Source organism: Rhinichthys klamathensis, unplaced genomic scaffold, assembly GCF_029890125.1.
Source record: "Rhinichthys klamathensis goyatoka isolate OS25496 unplaced genomic scaffold, OSU_Roscu_1.1 h1tg000618l_1, whole genome shotgun sequence".
Lineage (NCBI taxonomy): Eukaryota > Metazoa > Chordata > Actinopteri > Cypriniformes > Leuciscidae > Rhinichthys > Rhinichthys klamathensis.
In genome coordinates, this window is record NW_026607070.1 from 390,010 (window position 1) to 415,673 (window position 25,664).

Here is a 25,664-nt window from a genome sequence, read left to right on the forward strand (position 1 = left end):
ATATGTAATCTCGTGTTTAGATGTGTTTATACTTTCATATTTGTTGTTTGGATTGATCAGTACTTTGTGGTTGAGTAAAATAAGAAGTAATGTATATTAGTGCTTAGAGAGGAATGAGTGTATGCATATGTTTCATTTATTCATTTGTATTTGTTTCTCTCTTTATAGAAACCACACACACAATAACACGCCCAATCAGAATTACACAAGAAAGAGGAATAAACGAACAGAACAAGAACTATCTCTCCGCTCTTCATTTCATACTCTGGAACATTTGGCCTTAAGTGGTGTTCTGGCCGACACACCTGAGTGAACTTGGTGATAAACCCAGAACTAGCACCTAGACTGAGCGTCTACCCATTATCTTCATTACACGTGGGAATGAACAGAATCTCCACAGTCCCTGCAGAAGAGAGATGGAGGGAAGGGTTTATTCCTATAACAACACGGAGTGGGAGGCTTTCCCAGGCCATCTCGAGCGCCAGGATCTGATGAATCCCTGATGATCACCGATATAAAAAGACATAAGAGTTAGTCTCCTGAAGAACAACAGCAGAAGTGAAGAACATCAGTTCTTACATCAACACTGAACAATAACAGCTCAAATCTGTTTAATCCACGGAGGATCCGGCACGGGATAATCCTGGATAAACCACAGTTCTGAGTTTCTTCTTCTACTATTATAATTTGTCTGTCTGGAAAGTCCAAATTCAAACTTCATATATGATCTAGAATTACATTATTTTCCTCTTATGTTTGCTCCTGAAAAAAAAAAAAATATTTTGATTTTGATTTCTTAAAAAAAAAATCTCACATGCCAAATTTATGCCTTAGATTTACTTCATCTTTTTAAATTGTCTGTTTCGTTAATATTACTTACTTCCAGTATTCCCTTTTGTTAATTACATTATTGTTTTATTGCACATTTTATTTTTCACTTCTTCCTCTGTTTATATTAGGCCTACTTGTTTTTTTTTGCACTATTGTTTATTGTATTTTGATTGTATTTTATATTTTATATGCACTGTATTTAATATAAACCAATGGAAAGGTGAAAATTGTGAATGCATTTTTTACTTCTTCATTCGTTTATATTACTTGTTTATTTGCACTACTGTTTGTTGTATTTTATATTCACAGTATTTTAATATAAACAAATGAAGTGACCATCTTATGCATTTGGCAGAAATGTAAATGTAAAATGTTCGCTTCTTTATTTTTTTTTTACTATTCTTCATTGTATTTTATATTGTTCACTGTATTTTACTCTGTTCAGCGTCTCATGGCTTTGGTAATAAATGATGTAATAGAATAAGAGCGATAATGCGCGGTTTGGACATGTTCCCTCGCTGAACTGAACTCAGGCTGTAACTGCACATGCGCATTCTCTGACCGGGATCAGGCTCAAGTTTACTTCACTACCTTAACTCTTCGAAACATTGTTATATCGTTTAAAAAGTTAACGTGAGTTTTAGTCAACGTGATAACATGATTACGTTTCAGTTAGATCTTTCTCTCCGCCTCTCATTGCGCAACTCTTGGAGAGGAAGCTTCCCAAACCTCAGAGGATATTGCAAAACCTGCTTTTCCTGTGGATATGGAGAAGTGGCACGACAGATCTGACACACACACACACACAGAGAGAGAGAGAGAGATACGGGTTCGGGCTCTTATGAACACGTAAAGCTGTCTCTTTAAGACAAACTAGTGCACATGACTGGAGTATAAAGCGCATTTTACTGAGGGAATCATGTTGTCTTGGGAAGAAGGACTGTAGGTAAGATTCCTCACTTCCGAATCTGTTTTACCTCATTCATTTATATCCATGCTTTAACTTCTGTGTGTGGGTTAAACATTTCCCACATTTCCCCTGTAAACATGCGGTGAGGAAAATCATTGCCTACCATTTAACTCGATGAATGAATGTTCCTGTTCCTGTCTGTTCTTAGATATGGAAAAATCAGGCTGTCAGAAGTTAGGACACGCTTACTCATTATTCATTTTTATGACCTTTTCCGACATTTTAAAATAACAGTAAAGCCATAAGAATACATCACATATGCAACTTTATGGGAATTTAGTAGTGACCCAAAGAAAGAGAAGTCCAATTTAAACAAATGAAAACTTTGTATTCGATGAAGATTCAAGCTGTTTACAAGGTGCATCATGGGAGGCTTTTCAACATGTGCTGCTCAAATGCTTGTGATTTTAGTTGGATGAAAAAATTCAAAGAGACAAATGTACATAATTGCATTAAGCTGGTGAAAGTATGTTTCCATCCAACGGCTTTAAAGCGAATAAAAACCTGTGCGTAATGACGTCACATGCTGTTTTGCGATCAAATTGGTATGTCGAATTGATTTGAGACATTTTAAGGTGTTTCCATTCATTTTCGCACAGAATCGCACAACATTCAAGCAAACATTTGCGAACAAAGTTTTGCTAGACAAAATGGATCGCGCCATCTACAAACAAATGATCAATATTGCACAAGTTGCTGATAGCGACATACGTAAGGGATAATGTATAGCGAGGTGGTTGTTATAGCGAATACAACCCCGACAGGCTGATTATTCGCGTCGGGGTCTTGAATCAGCCTGAAGGGGTTGTATTCGCTATAACAACCGCCTCGCTATACATTATCCTGCTTATTACATGGCTACCTACCAAATAAATCAATAATTTGACACAAAATATTGATTTAAAAAGGAGTTTATTGATTTAAAAACGATTGTATAACGACATATATAATTCACCATGACGTCACAACAGTAATTGACGGTCTTCCGGGTGGCAAAAGCCGAAGCGTTCCTATGGTAACGCTAGTAAATTGCTTGGAAGGGAGACCCACCGTCGACTGTAAAAAATGTAATAAAAAAATTTGAATTAAATATAATGCGTTTTTTTTATCATAATAACAACTGTGTTTAATGATGTAAGTAAAAAATATAAAAAAAAATATAATATAGAAGGCCTACACATAATTAGCAAAATATTCTCTAGCTCTTTTTTCTAGCCAAAATAACGTGCTATAGCCTATCATGGTCATTAAATGGCTTTCCTGAGGTAAATGTTATGTGACATAATTGTTCTCCAGCTGTTATATTAACCTGTTTGCATGGTTGAAAAACACTGATAAGTCAAGTCATCTTCATTTATATAGCGGTTTTAACAATGGATAGTTTCAAAGCAGCTTTACAGAGATAAACATATAATTTAAGGTAACAGAGATTGTTTTGGCTTTATAGCGGTTCTTAAATAATGTTATTTCCAGCTAAAGTTAATTTTGATTGATTCACCTCCGTCGAAATGATCAGACTCTAAACTGAACCTGTGATTAACGCTGACGGCGTTCACATGCACATTAGGAATTGATTCTATAGTTATGAATCTCCTTCGTCAGATCTGGATACGGCCTGGATCCGGAAGGCTGCGGGAAAACCTCGGGATAAACAAAGACACTAATATTAGCGTAGATGCCATTCTTCTTATGATGTAACCAGATGTACTTCTCATGCGTGTCCTCATGCGTGTCCTCATGCGTGTCCTCATGCGTGTTCTCATGCGTGTCCTCATGCGTGTCCTCATGCGTGTCCTTATGCGTGTTCTCATGCGTGTCCTCATGCGTGTCCTTATGCGTGTCCTCATGCGTGTCCTTATGCGTGTTCTCATGCGTGTCCTCATAAGTGTTCTCATGCGTGTCCTCATGCGTGTTCTCATTTGTGTCCTCATGCGTGTCCTCATGCGTGTCCTCATGCGTGTCCTCATAAGTGTTCTCATGCGTGTCCTTATGGGTCTCCTCATGCGTGTCCTCATGCGTGTTCTCATGCGTGTCCTCATGCGTGTCCTCATGCGTGTCCTTATGCGTGTCCTCATGCGTGTCCTCATGCGTGTCCTTATGCGTGTTCTCATGCGTGTCCTCATAAGTGTTCTCATGCGTGTCCTCATGCGTGTTCTCATTTGTGTCCTCATGCGTGTCCTCATGCGTGTCCTCATAAGTGTTCTCATGCGTGTCCTCATTTGTGTCCTTAAGCGTGTCCTCATGCGTGTCCTCATGCGTGTCCTCATGCGTGTCCTCATGCGTGTTCTCATGCGTGTTCTCATGCGTGTCCTTATGCGTGTTCTCATGCGTGTTCTCATGCGTGTCCTTATCATGTCCTTATGCGTGTCCTCATGCGTGTCCTCATGCGTGTCCTCATGCGTGTCCTCATGCGTGTCCTCATGCGTGTCCTCATGCGTGTCCTCATGCGTGTTCTCATGCGTGTTCTCATGCGTGTCCTCATAAGTGTTCTCATGCGTGTCCTTAAGCGTGTCCTCATGCGTGTCCTCATGCGTGTTCTCATGCGTGTCCTCATGCGTGTCCTTATGCGTGTTCTCATTTGTGTCCTCATGCATGTCCTCATGCGTGTCCTTATGCATGTCCTTATGCGTGTTCTCATGCGTGTCCTTATGCATGTCCTTATGCGTGTTCTCATTTGTGTCCTTAAGCGTGTCCTCATGCGTGTTCTCATGCGTGTTCTCATGCGTATCCTTATGCGTGTTCTCATTTGTGTCCTCATGCATGTCCTCATGCGTGTTCTCATGCGTGTTCTCATGCGTGTCCTTATGCATGTCCTTATGCGTGTTCTCATGCGTGTCCTTATGCGTGTCCTTATGCGTGTCCTTATGCGTGTCCTTATGCGTGTCCTCATGCGTGTCCTTATGCGTGTCCTTATGCATGTCCTTATGCGTGTTCTCATGCGTGTTCTCATGCGTGTCCTTATGCGTGTCCTCATGCGTGTTCTGATGCGTGTCCTTATGCGTGTCCTCATGCGTGTTCTCATGCGTGTCCTTATGCGTGTCCTTATGCGTGTCCTCATGCATGTCCTCATGCGTGTTCTCATGCGTGTCCTTATGCGTGTTCTCATTTGTGTCCTTAAGCGTGTCCTCATGCGTGTCCTCATGCGTGTCCTCATGCGTGTTCTCATGCGTGTCCTTATGCGTGTCCTTATGCGTGTCCTTATGCGTGTCCTCATGCGTGTCCTCATGCGTGTCCTCATGCGTGTCCTCATGCGTGTCCTCATGCGTGTCCTCATGCGTGTCCTTATGCGTGTCCTCATGCGTGTTCTCATGCGTGTCCTTATGCGTGTCCTCATGCGTGTCCTCATGCGTGTCCTCATGCGTGTCCTCATGCGTGTCCTTATGCGTGGCCTCATGCGTGTTCTCATGCGTGTCCTTATGCGTGTTCTCATGCGTGTCCTTATGCGTGTTTGGACTGAATCAGACCTGCGTGTTCTCATGCGTGATGTCATGCATGTTCTCATGCGTGTTTGGACTGAATCAGACCTGTGTGTTCTCATGTGTGATGTCATGCGTGTTCTCATGCGTGTTCGGACTGAATCAGACCTGCGTGTTCTCATGTGTGATGTCATGCGTGTTCTCATGCGTGTTTGGACTGAATCAGACCTGTGTGTTCTCATGTGTGATGTCATGCGTGTTCTCATGCGTGTTCGGACTGAATCAGACCTGCGTGTTCTCATGTGTGATGTCATGCGTGTTCTCATGCGTGTTCGGACTGAATCAGACCTGCGTGTTCTCATGTGTGATGTCATGCATGTTCTCATGCGTGTTTGGACTGAATCAGACCTGTGTGTTCTCATGTGTGATGTCATGCGTGTTCTCATGCGTGTTCGGACTGAATCAGACCTGCGTGTCCTCATGCGTGTCCTCATGCGTGTCCTCATGCGTGTCCTCATGCGTGTCCTCATGCGTGTCCTCATGCGTGTCCTCATGCATGTCCTCATGCGTGTTCTCATGCGTGTCCTCATGCGTGTCCTCATGCGTGTCCTCATGCGTGTTCTCATGCGTGTTCGGACTGAATCAGACCTGCGTGTCCTCATGCGTGTCCTCATGCGTGTCCTCATGCGTGTCCTCATGCGTGTCCTCATGCGTGTTCTCATGCGTGTCCTCATGCGTGTCCTTATGCGTGGCCTCATGCGTGTTCTCATGCGTGTCCTTATGCGTGTTCTCATGCGTGTCCTTATGCGTGTTTGGACTGAATCAGACCTGCGTGTTCTCATGCGTGATGTCATGCATGTTCTCATGCGTGTTTGGACTGAATCAGACCTGTGTGTTCTCATGTGTGATGTCATGCGTGTTCTCATGCGTGTTCGGACTGAATCAGACCTGCGTGTTCTCATGTGTGATGTCATGGGTGTTCTCATGCGTGTTTGAATTGAATCAGACCTGTGTGTTCTCATGTGTGATGTCATGCGTGTTCTCATGCGTGTTCGGACTGAATCAGACCTGCGTGTTCTCATGTGTGATGTCATGCGTGTTCTCATGCGTGTTCGGACTGAATCAGACCTGCTTGTTCTCATGTGTGATGTCATGCATGTTCTCATGCGTGTTTGGACTGAATCAGACCTGTGTGTTCTCATGTGTGATGTCATGCGTGTTCTCATGCGTGTTCGGACTGAATCAGACCTGCGTGTCCTCATGCGTGTCCTCATGCGTGTCCTCATGCGTGTCCTTATGCGTGTCCTCATGCATGTCCTCATGCGTGTTCTCATGCGTGTCCTCATGCGTGTCCTCATGCGTGTTCTCATGCGTGTTCGGACTGAATCAGACCTGCGTGTCCTCATGCGTGTCCTCATGCGTGTCCTTATGCGTGTCCTCATGCGTGTCCTCATGCGTGTTCTCATGCGTGTTCGGACTGAATCAGACCTGCGTGTCCTCATGCGTGTCCTCATGCGTGTCCTCATGCGTGTCCTTATGCGTGTCCTCATGCGTGTCCTCATGCGTGTTCTCATGCGTGTTCGGACTGAATCAGACCTGCGTGTCCTCATGCGTGTCCTCATGCGTGTCCTCATGCGTGTCCTCATGCGTGTCCTTATGCGTGTCCTCATGCGTGTCCTCATGCGTGTTCTCATGCGTGTCCTCATGCGTGTCTTAATGCGTGTTTGGACTGAATCAGACCTGCGTGTTCTCATGTGTGATGTCATGCGTGTTCTCATGTGTGATGTCATGCGTGTTCTCATGTGTGTTCGGACTGAATCAGACCTGTGTGTTCTCATGTGTGATGTCATGCGTGTTCTCATGCGTGTTCAGACAGAATCAGACCTGCGCAGGGCTGGACTGGGACAAAAAATCGGCCCAGGCATTTTGGCCCAGACTGGCCCACTATATAACTCAACTGAACTGTGCACGCCCTTGAATATCTATACCAACTCCTATTAAAACCACTAATGCCATAAGTGAATCGGAGTGAGTAAGAGTTAACCGATGAAATAACTACTAAGTTGAACTATACTCCACAGTGATGAATCCTAAAGAAAGCTATAAGCTGTGATCGCAATACCGGTTTTTCCCAGAGGATTTTGGGAAATCTGTGGTGAGTGCACCTCTGTCCCTCTAGGGGGGTTCGGGGGCATGCTTCCCCGTAAGAAAATTTTGTGCTTTTTAATGTTAAATTCATCCATCTGGTGCACTTTGAGAGTTAAAAATAAAGAGCTCCAACCCATATTCAGTGTGCAAATTGAACAAAGAAAAACTCAAAACTCTTTTAGCTGTGATATAGTGTCTGTCTACATTACACTACTACATAATAATAGTTATAATATTAATCCCATGGCAGTAATAGCCATATGTTGTAAAACAAATGCACTGAAAAATAAAAGCAACTTTCATAATTAGTTTCGTACTAATTTCTATACAGAGATAAGCACATGATCTTTTATTTTGACGGAAACGGCATAGAGTTTCCGTCCAACATGGTTTACAAACTCGTCTCATTATAATTCTAATAAAATGCGTAATCGTCCAATATGCAGATGTGTAGATAATGCGTAACTGGGTAGTGGGTTCCTACATAGTCTAAGTGTTGTGACAGTAGCCTAGTTCTGCTTACCACAGTTCTCTGCACTCACTCATCTCTCTCCTTATCCTCCTCTATCCTCATCAGTCACTTGAAGGGCCTTTGAAGTTTCTTTTTTCACGCTATTTCACTGCACATTCATTGCGTTTCTTCTCCATCGCTCTGACTATTTTGACAGATACACACACTGCTCGCTCACTCAGAGCTCAAAGGGGGAGGAGTTTAAAGATGTGATTGGACCAGCCCAGTGTCAATCAAGAAAATAACCAATGGGCTGCTGATCTACGCGTTTCATCATGCGCCGGTCTGTGAGAAAAAGAAAAACCTACGCTGACTTTTTTGTCCAATGCATTACACCGGCACAAAGATCCCAGAGCCACAAATTAAACAAAACTAAACGCAATGGGCCGCCGATGTACGAGTTTTATGGGCCGTTCAGACGAGTAAAAAATTAAGTATGAGATGTAGCCGCCCACAAAGCACGTCGGCCCACCGGGCAAATGCCCGGTATGCCCGATGGCCAGTCCAGCCCTGGACCTGCGTGTCCTCATGCGTGTTCGGACAGAATCAGACCTGTGTGTTCTCATGCGTGTTCTCATGCGTGTTCGGACAGAATCAGACCTGTGTGTTCTCATGCGTGTCCTCATGCGTGTCCTCATGCGTGTCCTCATGCGTGTTCTCATGCGTGTTCGGACAGAATCAGACCTGTGTGTTCTCATGCGTGTCCTCATGCGTGTTCTCATGCGTGTTCGGACAGAATCAGACCTGTGTGTCCTCATGCGTGTCCTCATGCGTGTTCTCATGCGTGTCCTTATGCGTGTTCTCATGCGTCTTCTCATGCGTGTCCTTATGCGTGTCCTTATGCGTGTTCTCATGCGTGTCCTTATGCGTGTCCTTATGCGTGTCCTCATGCGTGTCCTCATGCGTGTTCTCATGCGTGTTCTCATGCGTGTCCTTATGCGTGTCCTCATGCGTGTCCTCATGCGTGTCCTTATGCGTGTTCTCATGCGTGTTCGGACAGAATCAGACCTGTGTGTTCTCATGCGTGTCCTTATGCGTGTCCTTATGCGTGTTCTCATGCGTGTTCGGACAGAATCAGACCTGTGTGTTCTCATGCGTGTTCTCATGCGTGTTCTCATGCGTGTTCGGACAGAATCAGACCAGAGGCTTCAGGCGATAACGCATATTTCTGTACTTGTGGGAACTCAACCCTTGAGTGCTTTTCTCTCTGATGGAATTACTGTAAAGTGCGTGTTAACTTGAGCTTCAACCTTTAAGGAAGTAGTTGAACTATTATTATAATGATGTGGCATGTTGGAATGAGTTTTCCCAGGTCAACTTCATTGTCATTTCTTAAATCCAGTGCCACCCACACTTTCACTGGACTTGACAATCAGGTTCATGGTTCATTCTGATCATCCATCAGCAGTCAGTAGATCTGTTCTTCTTTATGTTTTTTCCAGTTCTTAGCAGAAAGGGTCAAACCGGATTGCAAATATTTATGTGAATCAACCCAAAAATATGCAACACACCTTTAAGAGTCACAGGGTGTTTTTAGACCAGGGCCTGATGTATACTAGTTGCATATTCAAAAAAAAGACATTGAAATGTGTGTAAGCAATTTTCCAGCAGATATCAGGATTTATTAAAAAATAAACTGAGCGTAAATAAGTGTGCACTCCTTTACTGGAGTGAGCGAAGTAATGAAGAAACAGAATGATTTTGTTAATATACACATTTAGATTAAATATTCCACTCTCATTAATGGAGTTAAGGACTGAAATTACATGGTCATTATCCAGAAGTTAAACAACAAATTTCTGAATTTAGATAAATGCGCTGCTTTTGAACACTTTTCCTGTGGCACATAGCATTATTTTAATGTTGTAATGAGAGCTATAGGCCATGCTAATCCCTCTTTAAACTAAACAGAACTGTGATGCACACTTTCGTTCGGTGTTCGAACTGGCATTCTGTGATCTCCATCACAACATCATGAACGAGACCACTGTATTTGAAGCATCAGATTTATAGGAAACAGTCAGATTTGTGACGTTTTATTTTTTAAATGTTTTTTTCAATGAGTCAGACAATTGTATTATCACTGAAAAAAATGCTGATCTGTTTCCATTAAAAATATATAACCATCCTAAAACATGTTTATACTCTAAAAATGCTGGATTGTTTCAACCCAAATTTGGGTCAAATATGGACAAAGCCGCTGGGTTAAATCTTTTAATAAAATGGTTGGGTTATTCCATATTTGACGCAAATGTGGTTTGAAACAATCCAGCATCTTTTAGAGTGACCTTATAGGCAAACATGCTTACATTTTATTTGTTTAAAACCATTAAAAATACTATTTGACCAGTGGAAAGAAATGAGAATAACTCTTCTTCTATTTTATACGATTTTGCTTTTAGGGATGTTTTGATATATTTATTCTAAAACAAAATAAGGATACTAAATGATATTTAGTAATGTAATGTTAAATGACATTTACGTATAGTCTGTATCCTAATATTTTCCTAATGTCTTGTACTCTTAAACATGGTATCATGTGGATGGGAATATGCATATAGTAAAAATGGAAGCTCCATATATGGTTATTTCAGGAGAAAATTGAACTCAAGGAGACAGTTCACCCAAAAAGAAAAATATTGTCATCATTTAAAGATGTTTTGAATTTAAAAACAAAACAAAACTGTATTTTATTGTGTGGATAAAAACACAGAAAAGAAATATTGTCAAAATCCTCTTAAAATGAAAAGATCGCTTTAACATGATTTGCATGCAGGGTGTTTGATTAAATCTGGAACCGGTGGACATCATGGCAGTCCACGAGACACCAGAATGAGGTTAAGAACAGGGGTCTTTAAGGCTATCTTAGATCCTGTTTAATTTCAGCACGTTCCCTTTTTCTCTTACTTTCATTCCTCAAATCCCGTGTTTGCGCTGAGCAAGCAGCTCGAGTTCCTCTGAAGCGCTCCTCTTCGAAAGATGAAGACTCTTGTGCAAGAGTGACCGCTCAGGGTGATCCAGCCCACGGCTCGAGTCAGCACTTCTCCTGGGTGTTCCCGGAGAACAGGGAAGCGAGACGAGGAACCTCTTATCTATTCACAGATTTTGCAATCTTATTTTCAAAAATGTCTGTTTAGTAGTTTTTATTTGTTCTTTTGAACCTTTATTTGCTGCTTGTCTGAACTGACAGTGAAAGATGCAATACATAATGTACAGTATTTCAGTTTTAAAAAGTTTGTAAATTGAGTAAATATTGTGTAAAAGAAGTGTGCATTTAATTCCCACATCTGTATTTAATGAATTTTGTGTATGTCTCATTTTGACATTTTTTTGTATAGAGAATATACACAACATTTTATAAATATATTGAGAATAATCATGTAAATGTTTTTCTGGCCTGGATCAGGGTTGAACTTTGAGTTAGTGTCTCAAACACTGTTGACTTCCAGTAAACATGAGGATCAAAGATCATTAAACATGACTAACAACGCCATAGAAGCCTGAATATTATTTATAGGGTTCTCCAATATTATATACAGGGAAGTCTTAACTCTCTCTGTGTTTCTCTACAGATATGGCTCGGTTGTCCCTTGTTTTTCTGGTCGCTTTACTTCGGGCAACCGAATGTGGCGTAATATCTAATAAGGAACCTTTCGTTTCAGGTAAGAAGTTGCATGAGTTTCCTATTTTAACTTTATACTGGCTGAATGATATACTGGTGCTCGTAATAGACATTCAATTCAATTCAAGCTCGCTGAAGACGTTTGATCATAAACTCTGTGCAGAACAGCATGTGAGAATGTGAATGATGATACGTACATGTGCGTTACGGAGGGTTTAATAAATAATATATCAATATCTAAAGAAGTAACATAATAATCTAGACTGGATTTGAGTTTTATAATCTAGAATTTCCCTCACAGCTAAAGGATGAAATTCACCATGAATGTTTCTGAACTGACTATATAAAACATCTGTTGAAATCTGCTCAAATTAATTTAGAAACACAAAGTTGTAGAAAAAACATAATTATTATTATTATTATTATTTTTTTTTTAAGATCTATATAAGTATATAAGCTATTTTTAAGTTTAAGTTTTTTGTCTTGTTTATTTAGTTTCAGTTACTTTAGTACCTAACCTAAACCGAAAGAGAAATGTTGCTTTGGCAACTAGCTACTTTTTTAAGTAAATATATAAAAACAAAAATAACTCTACTTGAGGCAGAAACTGTGACGCTGGTGCAGATGAGCCTCACACGCGACTACGAGATGCAACATATCAATCAAAAACCACAGCGAATCAGAACAGCGCGTGGGCGGAGTCTCGCAGCAAGTGCACGGCACCAGAGAGTAATCTTGACAAGGAAATGGGATTACGTACATAATCAAATTCACAATATTACACTATTTAAACATTATTAAAAATACATACTGAGTTACTAAAACAATCTTTGTCATAGAATAGGCATTTCTGAGGACCAGAGATCTCCAAAAGGGGGCGGGGTCTCCACACAAAAAGACTTGCGCCATTGGTTCTGGCCAATTGTCATTAAATTACATTTTAAAAATAAAAATTCGTAAATCACACATCGTTTCTAGTTGATCTAAAATAAAACGTTATTTGTACACGTGGCGAAGTTGTACTCTATTGCTTTGTTAGCAGTGGTTTAAAGGGTTAGTTCGCCCATTTAAGACATGAAGTTGTATGCAATCCTTCCCAGCACTATAGTGCACACACACTGACCCACTCTGCTGTCACCTCCCTGGTCAGAGTTCTGGCCGCTGGAAGTTTTTCAAGAAAGTACTCCCGGTTATTTTCCGGGGCCTCAAAACTGTGCGTTTTTACGTGAAAAAATGATTTGCGTTTCAAAGCTTGATTAATTTACCACAGAAAAAACACGCCAGACAAAATTCATACCTCAGTTTTAATCGGCACTATTTTCTATCCATTTCTATCAATCCGCGCTGCTGTCAACGTCAACAGTGCGCACGTTCCGATCAGCTGTTGATAGAGCGACTCGCTGAAAACTGTCTGACTGCGAGTGCAGAACGCCGTTAGTCATGGCTTAAAGGGAGCGCTATTGACAATCTAAATAATAGTTTTGTTTGACTTCGGCAGCTGGTTTAGTCCAGAAATGCGCAGTTCTTTGGCAGTCGGGTCTGTTCGAGGTCGGATCACGTTCTCGCCACAAACGAACCGCACCAGAGTTCGCTTGAAAGTGTTTGGTCCGCTTTTGGTGCGCCCCCGAGTGCGATCGCTGCATTCACACCGGCCCAAACGAACCGCACCAGAGTTCGCTTGAAAGTGTTTGGTCCGCTTTTGGTGTGCCCCTGAGTGCGATCGCTGCATTCACACCGGCCCAAACGAACCGCACCAGAGTTCGCTTGAAAGTGTTTGGTCCGCTTTTGGTGTGCCCCTGAGTGCGATCGCTGCATTCACACCGGCCCAAACGAACCGCACCAGAGTTCGCTTGAAAGTGTTTGGTCCGCTTTTGGTGCGCCCCCGAGTGCAATCGCTGCATTCACAATGGCCCAAACGAACCGCTCCAGAGTTCGCTTGAAAGTGTTTGGTCCGCTTTTGGTGTGCCCCTGAGTGCGATCGCTGCATTCACACCGGCCCAAACGAACCGCACCAGAGTTCGCTTGAAAGTGTTTGGTCCGCTTTTGGTGCGCCCCCGAGTGCGATCGCTGCATTCACACCGGCCCAAACGAACCGCACCAGAGTTCGCTTGAAAGTGTTTGGTCCGCTTTTGGTGTGCCCCTGAGTGCGATCGCTGCATTCACAATGGCCCAAACGAACCGCTCCAGAGTTCGCTTGAAAGTGTTTGGTCCGCTTTTGGTGTGCCCCTGAGTGCGATCGCTGCATTCACACCGGCCCAAACGAACCGCACCAGAGTTCGCTTGAAAGTGTTTGGTCCGCTTTTGGTGCGCCCCCGAGTGCGATCGCTGCATTCACACCGGCCCAAACGAACCGCACCAGAGTTCGCTTGAAAGTGTTTGGTCCGCTTTTGGTGCGCCCCCGAGTGTGATCGCTGCATTCACACCGGCCCAAACGAACCGCACCAGAGTTCGCTTGAAAGTGTTTGGTCCGCTTTTGGTGCGCCCCCGAGTGCAATCGCTGCATTCACACCGGCCCAAACGAACCGCACCAGAGTTCGCTTGAAAGTGTTTGGTCCGCTTTTGGTGCGCCCCCGAGTGCAATCGCTGCATTCACAATGGCCCAAACGAACCGCACCAGAGTTCGCTTGAAAGTGTTTGGTCCGCTTTTGGTGCGCCCCCGAGTGCGATCGCTGCATTCACATTGGCCCAAACGAACTGCACCAGAGTTCGCTTGAAAGTGTTTGGTGCGCCCCCGAGTGCGATCGCTGCATTCACACCGGCCCAAACGAACCGCACCAGAGTTCGCTTGAAAGTGTTTGGTCCGCTTTTGGTGCGCCCCCGAGTGCAATCGCTGCATTCACAATGGCCCAAACGAACCGCACCAGAGTTCGCTTGAAAGTGTTTGGTCCGCTTTTGGTGCGCCCCCGAGTGCGATCGCTGCATTCACATTGGCCCAAACGAACCGCACCAGAGTTCGCTTGAAAGTGTTTGGTCCGCTTTTGGTGCGCCCCCGAGTGCAATCGCTGCATTCACAATGGCCCAAACGAACCGCACCAGAGTTCGCTTGAAAGTGTTTGGTCCGCTTTTGGTGCGCCCCCGAGTGCGATCGCTGCATTCACATTGGCCCAAACGAACTGCACCAGAGTTCGCTTGAAAGTGTTTGGTGCGCCCCCGAGTGCGATCGCTGCATTCACACCGGCCCAAACGAACCGCACCAGAGTTCGCTTGAAAGTGTTTGGTCCGCTTTTGGTGCGCCCCCGAGTGCAATCGCTGCATTCACAATGGCCCAAACGAACCGCACCAGAGTTCGCTTGAAAGTGTTTGGTCCGCTTTTGGTGCGCCCCCGAGTGCGATCGCTGCATTCACATTGGCCCAAACGAACTGCACCAGAGTTCGCTTGAAAGTGTTTGGTGCGCCCCCGAGTGCGATCGCTGCATTCACACCGGCCCAAACGAACCGCACCAGAGTTCGCTTGAAAGTGTTTGGTCCGCTTTTGGTGCGCCCCCGAGTGCGATCGCTGCATTCACACCGGCCCAAACGAACCGCACCAGAGTTCGCTTGAAAGTGTTTGGTGCGCCCCCGAGTGCGATCGCTGCATTCACACCGGCCCAAACGAACCGCACCAGAGTTCGCTTGAAAGTGTTTGGTCCGCTTTTGGTGTGCCCCCGAGTGCGATCGCTGCATTCACACTGGCCCAAACGAACCGCACCAGAGTTCGCTTGAAAGTGTTTGGTCCGCTTTTGGTGCGCCCCCGAGTGCGATCGCTGCATTCACAATGGCCCAAACGAACCGCTCCAGAGTTCGCTTGAAAGTGTTTGGTCCGCTTTTGGTGCGCCCCCGAGTGCGATCGCTGCATTCACAATGGCCCAAACGAACCGCACCAGAGTTCGCTTGAAAGTGTTTGGTCCGCTTTTGGTGCGCCCCCGAGTGCAATCGCTGCATTCACACCGGCCCAAACGAACCGCACCAGAGTTTGCTTGAAAGTGTTTGGTCCGCTTTTGGTGCGCCCCCGAGTGCAATCGCTGCATTCACACCGGCCCAAACGAACCGCACCAGAGTTTGCTTGAAAGTGTTTGGTCCGCTTTTGGTGCGCCGCCGAGTGCAATCGCTGCATTCACAATGGCCCAAACGAAGCGCACCAGAGTTCGCTTGAAAGTGTTTGGTCCGCTTTTGGTGCGCCCCCGAGTGCGATCGCTGCATTCACACCGGCCCAAACGAACCGCACCAGAGTTCGCTTGAAAGTGTTTGGTGCGCCCCCGAGTACAATCGCTGCATTCACACCGGCCCAAACGAACCGCACCAGAGTTCGCTTGAAAGTGTTTGGTCCGCTTTTGGTGCGCCCCCGAGTGCGATCGCTGCATTCACACCGGCCCAAACGAACCGCACCAGAGTTCGCTTGAAAGTGTTTGGTCCGCTTTTGGTGTGCCCCCGAGTGCGATCGCTGCATTCACACCGGCCCAAACGAACCGCACCAGAGTTCGCTTGAAAGTGTTTGGTCCGCTTTTGGTGCGCCCCCGAGTGCGATCGCTGCATTCACACCGGCCCAAACGAACCGCACCAGAGTTCGCTTGAAAGTGTTTGGTCCGCTTTTGGTGCGCCCCCGAGTGCGATCGCTGCATTCACACCAGCCCAAACGAACCGCACCAGAGTTCGCTTGAAAGTGTTTGGTCCGCTTTTGGTGCGCCCCCGAGTGCGATCGCTGCATTCACAATGGCCCAAACGAACCGCACCAGAGTTCGCTTGAAAGTGTTTGGTCCACTTTTGGTGCGCCCCCGAGTGCGATCGCTGCATTCACACCGGCCCAAACGAACCACACCAGAGTTCGCTTGAAAGTGTTTGGTGCGCCCCCGAGTGCGATCGCTGCATTCACACCGGCCCAAACAAACCACACCAGAGTTCGCTTGAAAGTGTTTGGTCCGCTTTTGGTGCGCCCCTGAGTGCGATCGCTGCATTCACAATGGCCCAGTCGAACCGCACCAGAGTTCGCTTGAAAGTGTTTGGTCCGCTTTTGGTGCGCCGCCGAGTGCGATCGCTGCATTCACAATGGCCCAAACGAACCGCACCAGAGTTCGCTTGAAAGTGTTTGGTCCGCTTTTGGTGCGCCCCCTGCATTCACACCGGCCCAAACGAACTGCTCCAGAGTTCGCTTGAAAGTGTTTGGTCCGCTTTTGGTGCGCCCCCGAGTGCGATCGCTGCATTCACACCGGCCCAAACGAACCGCACCAGAGTTCGCTTGAAAGTGTTTGGTCCGCTTTTGGTGCGCCCCCGAGTGCGATCGCTGCATTCACACCGGCCCAAACGAACCGCTCCAGAGTTCGCTTGAAAGTGTTTGGTCCGCTTTTGGTGCGCCCCCGAGTGCGATCGCTGCATTCACACCGGCCCAAACGAACCGCACCAAGGGGAACCAACTCTAGTGCGATTCAACCGGACTAACTGAGGCAGGTGTGAAAGCACCCTTACAGTCACATTACACATTTTTTACATTAAATAAAGCACATAAACATTTACATTTAAATTTACATTTAATCATTTAGCAGACGCTTTTAACCAAAGCGACTTACAAATGAGGAGAGCAACAGAAGCAATTAAACTAACAATAAGACAACAACATCCAGCGTTACCTGAGATTACCATTGCCATACTTTGTGTTGTTGTTGTTCCAGCCGCGCCGTTGCAGAAAAATAGAAATCGTTTCTAAAATAGAATCGTCGCGGTTGGTTACTTAAGACAAAAACTCTGGTTCATATGGGAAAGATTCCTTTCTGGCGTGTCGTCTGGTTAGGACTCGGTGTCATTGTGTGATTTTGTGCCATTGTGTGTTTTGTCTTGTTCACTAACGTCTTCATCATGTGCTCTTCTACAGAATCCTGCAGGAACTTCGGACTGGCGTTTGAGCGCATGTTTGCGGTCCCCGGGGAGTCTCCGCTGTTGGAGTGTCCGCTGCACATCCAGGCTCTGTTCGATCCTGCGGAGACGCCGTATAACGTGACGTGGGTAGAGGAGAGAACGGGCTCGGAGATCTCAGCCGGGCCGAACGTCTCGCTCTCAGGAACATCTCTGTGGTTCCCTAACATCAGCCTGCAGAGCCAGGGAACATACGTGTGTGTGCTCAGGTACGAACGCCTTCCTCGGGGGTTTTAAAGTAATTCTACATGTTTAATGATAATGCATCATAGGAGGCACCAAGCCATTTCACTGCCAGTAAGTGTTTTCTTCATAGTAGGCATGCGTTGAAACTATCTGTATCGTGTAAAGCGCTATATAAATAAAGGTGACTTGACTTCTTTTCATTGGCAAAATAGTTCAAAAACAGCCAATATTGTGTCTAAAATGTAACCCACTGTATTAACTTCTTGTCTGTTGAACTGCAATCGTGCTTATATTCAGAAGAACAGCACGCTTGATCATGTGATAATGCCTAACTACAGCATTTATATAAATATAAGACAAACTCATACAGGGGATTTGTGTCCACATATATTGATTTGGGGGTAACGGCATTAAAATAGGCTACCGGATGAGCTTTATCGTCACGTGCACCTGGGGCCTCATTTATAACCGTTGCGTACGCACAAAACAGGCCCTGAAAGAGGCGTACGCCACTTCCGACGCATAAGTTGTGATTTATAAAAACAAACTTGACGGAAAAATGTGCGCACCTGCACGCAAACTCTGACCCATGCGTACGAGCGTTTTGGAGACGGAGCAGTTTGGCGACACCGATGGTGAGCTGGAGTTAAATGTCTTTTTGGTCACTTTTAGACAGAAAATCTAAAGAAAATTATACATAGGCTATACAGAAAGATAATACAAATATAATTTCACTCACCAAGCATATCACTTGAGGCAAATATTCATCCCTTCTTAAATGTCCGTGCCAGCGAGCGCTTTGTGCCGTTTAGTGAAACTAACGCCTATCTAACGACAGAGTCCTAATCATAAAAACAGTGCATGTTCACAATAACAGTTTAAATGGTAAATGGACTGCATTTATATAGCGCTTTCACAGACCCAATGGCCACCAAAGCGCTTTACAATTTGCCTCACATTCACCCATTCACACACTCATTCATACACCGACGGGCGACGTTAAATAAATAAAAGAATGATTTAAACTGTTTTACTTCTGATATAAACATTTAGATTAAATATGCCATTGTCATTGATGGAGTTAAACACTTAAACATGAAATCATTACTGAGAAGTTACAACATTTTTTATATTCAATAAATATAAATATTTGTTGTGGATGCAATGCTTTTGAACACTTTTCCTCTGGCATGCTGTCTGTGTTTTAATATTTTAACTAAAGAGATAATTGCTTATAGCAGATTGTCTGAGAAAATAGTTTTGTGCAAATAATGCACAACAGTCTATCTGTTTCCATTAAAAATATAAATCAATAAAAAATACTATTTGGTCAGTGGAAAAGATTGTGAAAACTTTCTCTGAAATGTATTTTACACTATTTGATTTATTTATTCAAAAACAAGGCAAGGATAGGCTACTAAATTACTTTTATTAATATAGGCTAATGTGACGGCACATCCGTATTAGGCTATTTCATATTTTCCTAATGTCTTGTACCGTTAAACATGTTATCACGTGGATGAATAATCATATGCAAATGATATGCAGATGAGGATATGCATAGTAAAACTAGGCGTTGTAAGCTCCATATATGGTTATTTCGGGGAGGAGACGCGTGTGCGCACAATCTTCCGCTGACTGAGATTTATCGGGATTTATAAAGTGAATTCTGCGCAGGTTCTGGCGTATGCAAATATTCAGATATAAATCTGAATATTTTTTTGCGTACGCCATTTTTGGCTTTCGGGCGCACGTACACTTTTAGTAAGGATCCTACGCTCAGTTTTATAAATGAGGCCCTGGTCTAGTAGTGAAAGGGTTTTCTGAGAGCGCTTCAGCAGAGGATGTGGTGAACCTGAACTCGGGGTGATGGGCTTCCCACGCAACAGAAAGATATAAGACGTGTCATTCTGCTTGAAGAGCTAGAGCTATTTCCAACGCCAGAGCGGCGAGATGTTTTCCACTGCGCTTGTGTTCGAGAGACTCACTCTGTTGACCCAAGAAATAAATGGATGGAAAGATCAGGATGGTGAGAAGAGCAAACCAGAGTCGTGTAGAGCAGATGTTGACCTTTAGACAACACACACACACACACACACACTTACTGTCAGCCCAGGAAACATGCTGATTTGCATAATGGTGAATGGAGAATAAAAGTGTAAGTGGTGCTTCGCTGTTCTTCTGTGTAAAGCAGAGATGGGATACGCTGGAGGCTCTTGTTTATAGGACTCGAGTGACGTCACGATCCGGGAAACACTAATTCACTGCTGGTTCTTTGCGGTTTTTAAAATAAAGACTAAACATATCTTGACGATACTTTTACATTTTGTTCTACAACCTACACTGCACACACTCACACCCCAAACTGCCTTGTCTAGTTAAAAAAAAAAATTGAAGTGTAAATATTAGTATGAAGTATGAACATAAGAAGATTCAACAACTGAAACATAAGCTAAACAAATTTCACATTAGATGAACAGAAATATAATAATGAGTCCGTGAACAAGATCTAACAAGTTCCTTCTAACTTTTCCCCGTGCGTCTCAAGCTGAAGGGTGGTGTGCTTACTTATTTCTTATTTATTTCTTATTTTGTTTATTTTTTTATACAGTTTTATATTGTTAATATTTTGTTAATGTTTTGTTTATATATTGTTAATGAGTTTAATTATTTATTGTTGTTTCATTTGTTTATTTTTATATTATTTATTTATAATTATTTACATTTGATTTATTTTTGCTTTTTTTATTTACATATAATAATTTTATTTGTTAATTTAATCATTTTATTTATTACTTTTTTGTTTGCTTAATATTTATTTATTGTTGTATCATTATTTTATTTTTTTATAGTTATTTAAATTTTATTTAATTGTTTTATTACTTTATTTATTTACATATTATTATTATTATTATTATTATTATTTTATTAGTTTTTTTGTTTGTTTATTTATACATTTTATATTATTGAGTTTTGTACTGAGTTGTTTATTTATTTATTGTCATTGTTTCATGTGTTTTTTTATTTTTATATGATTTCTTTTCCTACCTATTTTCTTTTGCGTACATTAATACATCCAGTTCATCTTTTGAAGACATCCGGTGTAATGTGACTCCAGTTCCCCTCGATGATCTTTAACTGGTGTCACTGATAACAACTGGCAAAATAAAAGATCAACAAATAATGCTCTAGATAAAGGAATGAGCTTAAACTTAAACACAGTGTGTGTGTGTGTGTGTGTGTGTGTGTGTGTGTGTGAGTTAGTGTGTGTGTGTGTGTGTGTGTGAGTGAGAGAGGCTGCGATTCAGTTAAATAAATATGGCTGTTTTTCCCACAGAGAATCAGGACGCTTTCATTATTTGCATGCGTGCAGAACATGTTCAAGTCCCTCAGCTCGTTCACGATGAAGCGGCTCACACACACTCGGTCTCTGCATGTGATGTGTGTTTAGGTTTCCCAATAATGTGCATTTGAGAACACAAAAGTCGTACACGGTTTGTGTTTCATAGTGGCACTGTTATCATTTATGCGTGGAGCGTCTCGGGTTTCTCATGCTGTGTGTGTGTGTGTGTGTGTGTTGCATATAACGTTCATCTGGGAACGCAGTGTGCGCCATTTCACAATATTTGTGACGTAACTCATTTGTAAATCTACGCCAGCACAGGGGAATACATAAATATGTTTCTAAATATGTGGATTGTTGTTCAATCGCGATTTTAAAATAAAAGTTTAACCCCTCGCTCTGAGTTTGCATGTTTTGATGTGCACATGTTCTTTTTTAAGAAATTACAGCGGCTGTTGCATTTCTATTGTACAAAAGTGACCAAATATTAAAGATTAAGTGGACATAGAATAGATTTAGTCAATAACAAGGATTTGGTCAGCAATCACCTGGCGCCTCTGCGGGCATCTGTTATACATTGTTTTATAAGTTATGTTTATATTAGTTTATATAATTTTTTTAATGGTGTATTTTAACAGTGTTGTTTAATACAATTATTGCTTATTATACAGTATATTTGTATTCTAAAGGCTGTTGTTCACTTGGATCTATCTCTATTACCACATTTTTATCCGATTACTCGATTTATCGATGGATTAATCGGTAGAATACTCTATTACTAAAATAATTAATAGCTACAGCTTTTGCTTTAAAAAAGGATTTCATAGAAATTTGGATTTCATTTGTAGTTTCACTTCTGTCCATTGTTTTCATCTAGCTGTGATGAACAGAAGCCCAGAACATCTGGATATATTGACATTCAGAACATGCTGACTTTCTCAGACTTTTGTTGTTATTATTATTTATTTTTATTTATTTTTTTGTTATGTTTGTTTACAATTTTTTACTTTTGTACATTTTTACTCTTTTAGCTTTACATTTTGTTAAGGGTTTGTTTACATTTAAAGTAAACCTCTGAATAACCAGAAAGACTAACATTAGCTATTTAGATTTAAATCGCTAATGTTGGCTAAATTTTAATCGCTAAATCGACATTGGATTTATGGGAAGGGTTCACGGGTCTGCCTGACCTAATCTATGCAGCCTAGTAATCATTTAACTGATTTGAATATTAGAAATGTATAATGTATTATGTGTATGCCAGGTAAAAGAGATGTGTTTTTAGTCTAGCTTTGAACTGAATGAGTGTGTCTGCTTCCCGGACAGTGGTAGGAAGACTGTTCCAAAGTTTTGGTGGTAAATAGGAAAAGGATCTACCGCCAGCAGTCGATTTAGATATTCTAGGTATTATCAACTGGCCGGAGTTTTGAGATCGCAATAGACGTGAAGGACTATAATGCGTTAAGAGCTCGCTCAAGTACTGGGAGCTAAACCATTTAGTGCTTTGTAAGTAATCCAGAGGCTTCGTTATCTACATGTATATTAAAATTACCAACAATTAGGACTGAATCTGCAGCCAGTATTAACTCCAAAAAAAATCAGCAAATTCTTTGATAAAGTCTGTATGGTGCCCTGGTTGCCTGTACAAATGTCAAGCGGGATTTATCATTTAAACTAGAAAGTGTTGGTGCTTAATGTAACACTATCTAGTGTAAGTCAGTGCTGTAGACCAGTGGTTCCCAAACCTGTCCTGGCGACCCACCAACACTGCATGTTTTCTTTGTCTCCCTAATCAAACACACCTGATTCAACTCATCAGCTCGAAAACGTGCAGTGTTGGTGGGTCGCCAGGACAGGTTTGGGAACCACTGCTATAGACAGTCTCATTATAAACACCTGTGTGTCGTCTTCAGGACTCAGAGTCAGTGCTATAGACAGTCTCATTATAAACACCTGTGTGTCGTCTTCAGGACTCAGAGTCAGTGCTATAGACAGTCTCATTATAAACACCTGTGTGTCGTCCTCAGGACTCAGAGTCAGTGCTATAGACAGTCTCATTATAAACGCCTGTGTGTCGTCTTCAGGACTCAGAGTCACTGCTATAGACAGTCTCATTATAAACACCTGTGTGTCATCTTCAGGACTCAGAGTCAGTGCTATAGACAGTCTCATTATAAACACCTGTGTGTCGTCTTCAGGACTCAGAGTCACTGCTATAGACAGTCTCATTATAAACACCTGTGTGTCGTCCTCAGGACTCAGAGTCACTGCTATAGACAGTCTCATTATAAACACCTGTGTGTCATCCTCAGGACTCAGAGTCAGTGCTATAGACAGTCTCATTATAAACGCCTGTGTGTCGTCCTCAGGACTCAGAGTCAGTGCTATAGACAGTCTCATTATAAACACCTGTGTGTCGTCCTCAGGACTCAGAGTCAGTGCTATAGACAGTCTCATTATAAACGCCTGTGTGTCGTCCTCAGGACTCAGAGTCACTGCTATAGACAGTCTCATTATAAACGCCTGTGTGTCGTCCTCAGGACTCAGAGTCACTGCTATAGACAGTCTCATTATAAACGCCTGTGTGTCGTCTTCAGGACTCAGAGTCACTGCTATAGACAGTCTCATTATAAACACCTGTGTGTCGTCCTCAGGACTCAGAGTCAGTGCTATAGACAGTCTCATTATAAACGCCTGTGTGTCGTCCTCAGGACTCAGAGTCAGTGCTATAGACAGTCTCATTATAAACACCTGTGTGTCGTCCTCAGGACTCAGAGTCAGTGCTATAGACAGTCTCATTATAAACACCTGTGTGTCGTCCTCAGGACTCAGAGTCAGTGCTATAGACAGTCTCATTATAAACACCTGTGTGTCGTCCTCAGGACTCAGAGTCAGTGCTATAGACAGTCTCATTATAAACACCTGTGTGTCGTCTTCAGGACTCAGAGTCAGTGCTATAGACAGTCTCATTATAAACACCTGTGTGTCGTCCTCAGGACTCAGAGTCAGTGCTATAGACAGTCTCATTATAAACACCTGTGTGTCGTCTTCAGGACTCAGAGTCACTGCTATAGACAGTCTCATTATAAACGCCTGTGTGTCGTCTTCAGGACTCAGAGTCAGTGCTATAGACAGTCTCATTATAAACACCTGTGTGTCGTCCTCAGGACTCAGAGTCAGTGCTATAGACAGTCTCATTATAAACACCTGTGTGTCGTCCTCAGGACTCAGAGTCAGTGCTATAGACAGTCTCATTATAAACACCTGTGTGTCGTCCTCAGGACTCAGAGTCAGTGCTATAGACAGTCTCATTATAAACACCTGTGTGTCGTCCTCAGGACTCAGAGTCAGTGCTATAGACAGTCTCATTATAAACGCCTGTGTGTCGTCTTCAGGACTCAGAGTCACTGCTATAGACAGTCTCATTATAAACGCCTGTGTGTCGTCTTCAGGACTCAGAGTCAGTGCTATAGACAGTCTCATTATAAACGCCTGTGTGTCGTCTTCAGGACTCAGAGTCAGTGCTATAGACAGTCTCATTATAAACACCTGTGTGTCGTCCTCAGGACTCAGAGTCAGTGCTATAGACAGTCTCATTATAAACACCTGTGTGTCGTCCTCAGGACTCAGAGTCAGTGCTATAGACAGTCTCATTATAAACACCTGTGTGTCGTCCTCAGGACTCAGAGTCAGTGCTATAGACAGTCTCATTATAAACGCCTGTGTGTCGTCTTCAGGACTCAGAGTCACTGCTATAGACAGTCTCATTATAAACGCCTGTGTGTCGTCTTCAGGACTCAGAGTCAGTGCTATAGACAGTCTCATTATAAACACCTGTGTGTCGTCCTCAGGACTCAGAGTCACTGCTATAGACAGTCTCATTATAAACACCTGTGTGTCGTCCTCAGGACTCAGAGTCACTGCTATAGACAGTCTCATTATAAACGCCTGTGTGTCGTCTTCAGGACTCAGAGTCAGTGCTATAGACAGTCTCATTATAAACACCTGTGTGTCGTCCTCAGGACTCAGAGTCAGTGCTATAGACAGTCTCATTATAAACACCTGTGTGTCGTCCTCAGGACTCAGAGTCAGTGCTATAGACAGTCTCATTATAAACGCCTGTGTGTCGTCTTCAGGACTCAGAGTCAGTGCTATAGACAGTCTCATTATAAACACCTGTGTGTCGTCTTCAGGACTCAGAGTCAGTGCTATAGACAGTCTCATTATAAACACCTGTGTGTCGTCCTCAGGACTCAGAGTCAGTGCTATAGACAGTCTCATTATAAACGCCTGTGTGTCGTCTTCAGGACTCAGAGTCACTGCTATAGACAGTCTCATTATAAACGCCTGTGTGTCGTCTTCAGGACTCAGAGTCAGTGCTATAGACAGTCTCATTATAAACACCTGTGTGTCGTCCTCAGGACTCAGAGTCAGTGCTATAGACAGTCTCATTATAAACGCCTGTGTGTCGTCTTCAGGACTCAGAGTCACTGCTATAGACAGTCTCATTATAAACGCCTGTGTGTCGTCTTCAGGACTCAGAGTCAGTGCTATAGACAGTCTCATTATAAACACCTGTGTGTCGTCCTCAGGACTCAGAGTCACTGCTATAGACAGTCTCATTATAAACACCTGTGTGTCGTCCTCAGGACTCAGAGTCACTGCTATAGACAGTCTCATTATAAACGCCTGTGTGTCGTCTTCAGGACTCAGAGTCAGTGCTATAGACAGTCTCATTATAAACACCTGTGTGT

General features: G+C 43.2%; 1 protein-coding gene across 2 annotated transcripts in view; it reads left to right on the forward strand.

Moving 5' to 3' along the window:
• Nucleotides 1–1,667: 1,667 nt before the first annotated feature.
• The window catches only part of zmp:0000000936 (interleukin-1 receptor type 1), a 41,892-nt gene continuing 17,895 nt past the window's right edge, over nt 1,668–25,664 (forward strand). The window contains exons 1-3 of one of the 2 annotated variants that reach the window (XM_056240898.1): nt 1,668–1,777; nt 11,449–11,538; nt 17,341–17,590. In XM_056240898.1, the coding sequence (XP_056096873.1) occupies nt 11,451–11,538; nt 17,341–17,590 (338 nt within the window). In that variant the 5' untranslated portion in view covers nt 1,668–1,777; nt 11,449–11,450. Of the gene's footprint in view, nt 1,778–11,390; nt 11,539–17,340; nt 17,591–25,664 lie in introns of those variants that run through there. The other variant, XM_056240897.1, reaches the window with a different exon arrangement.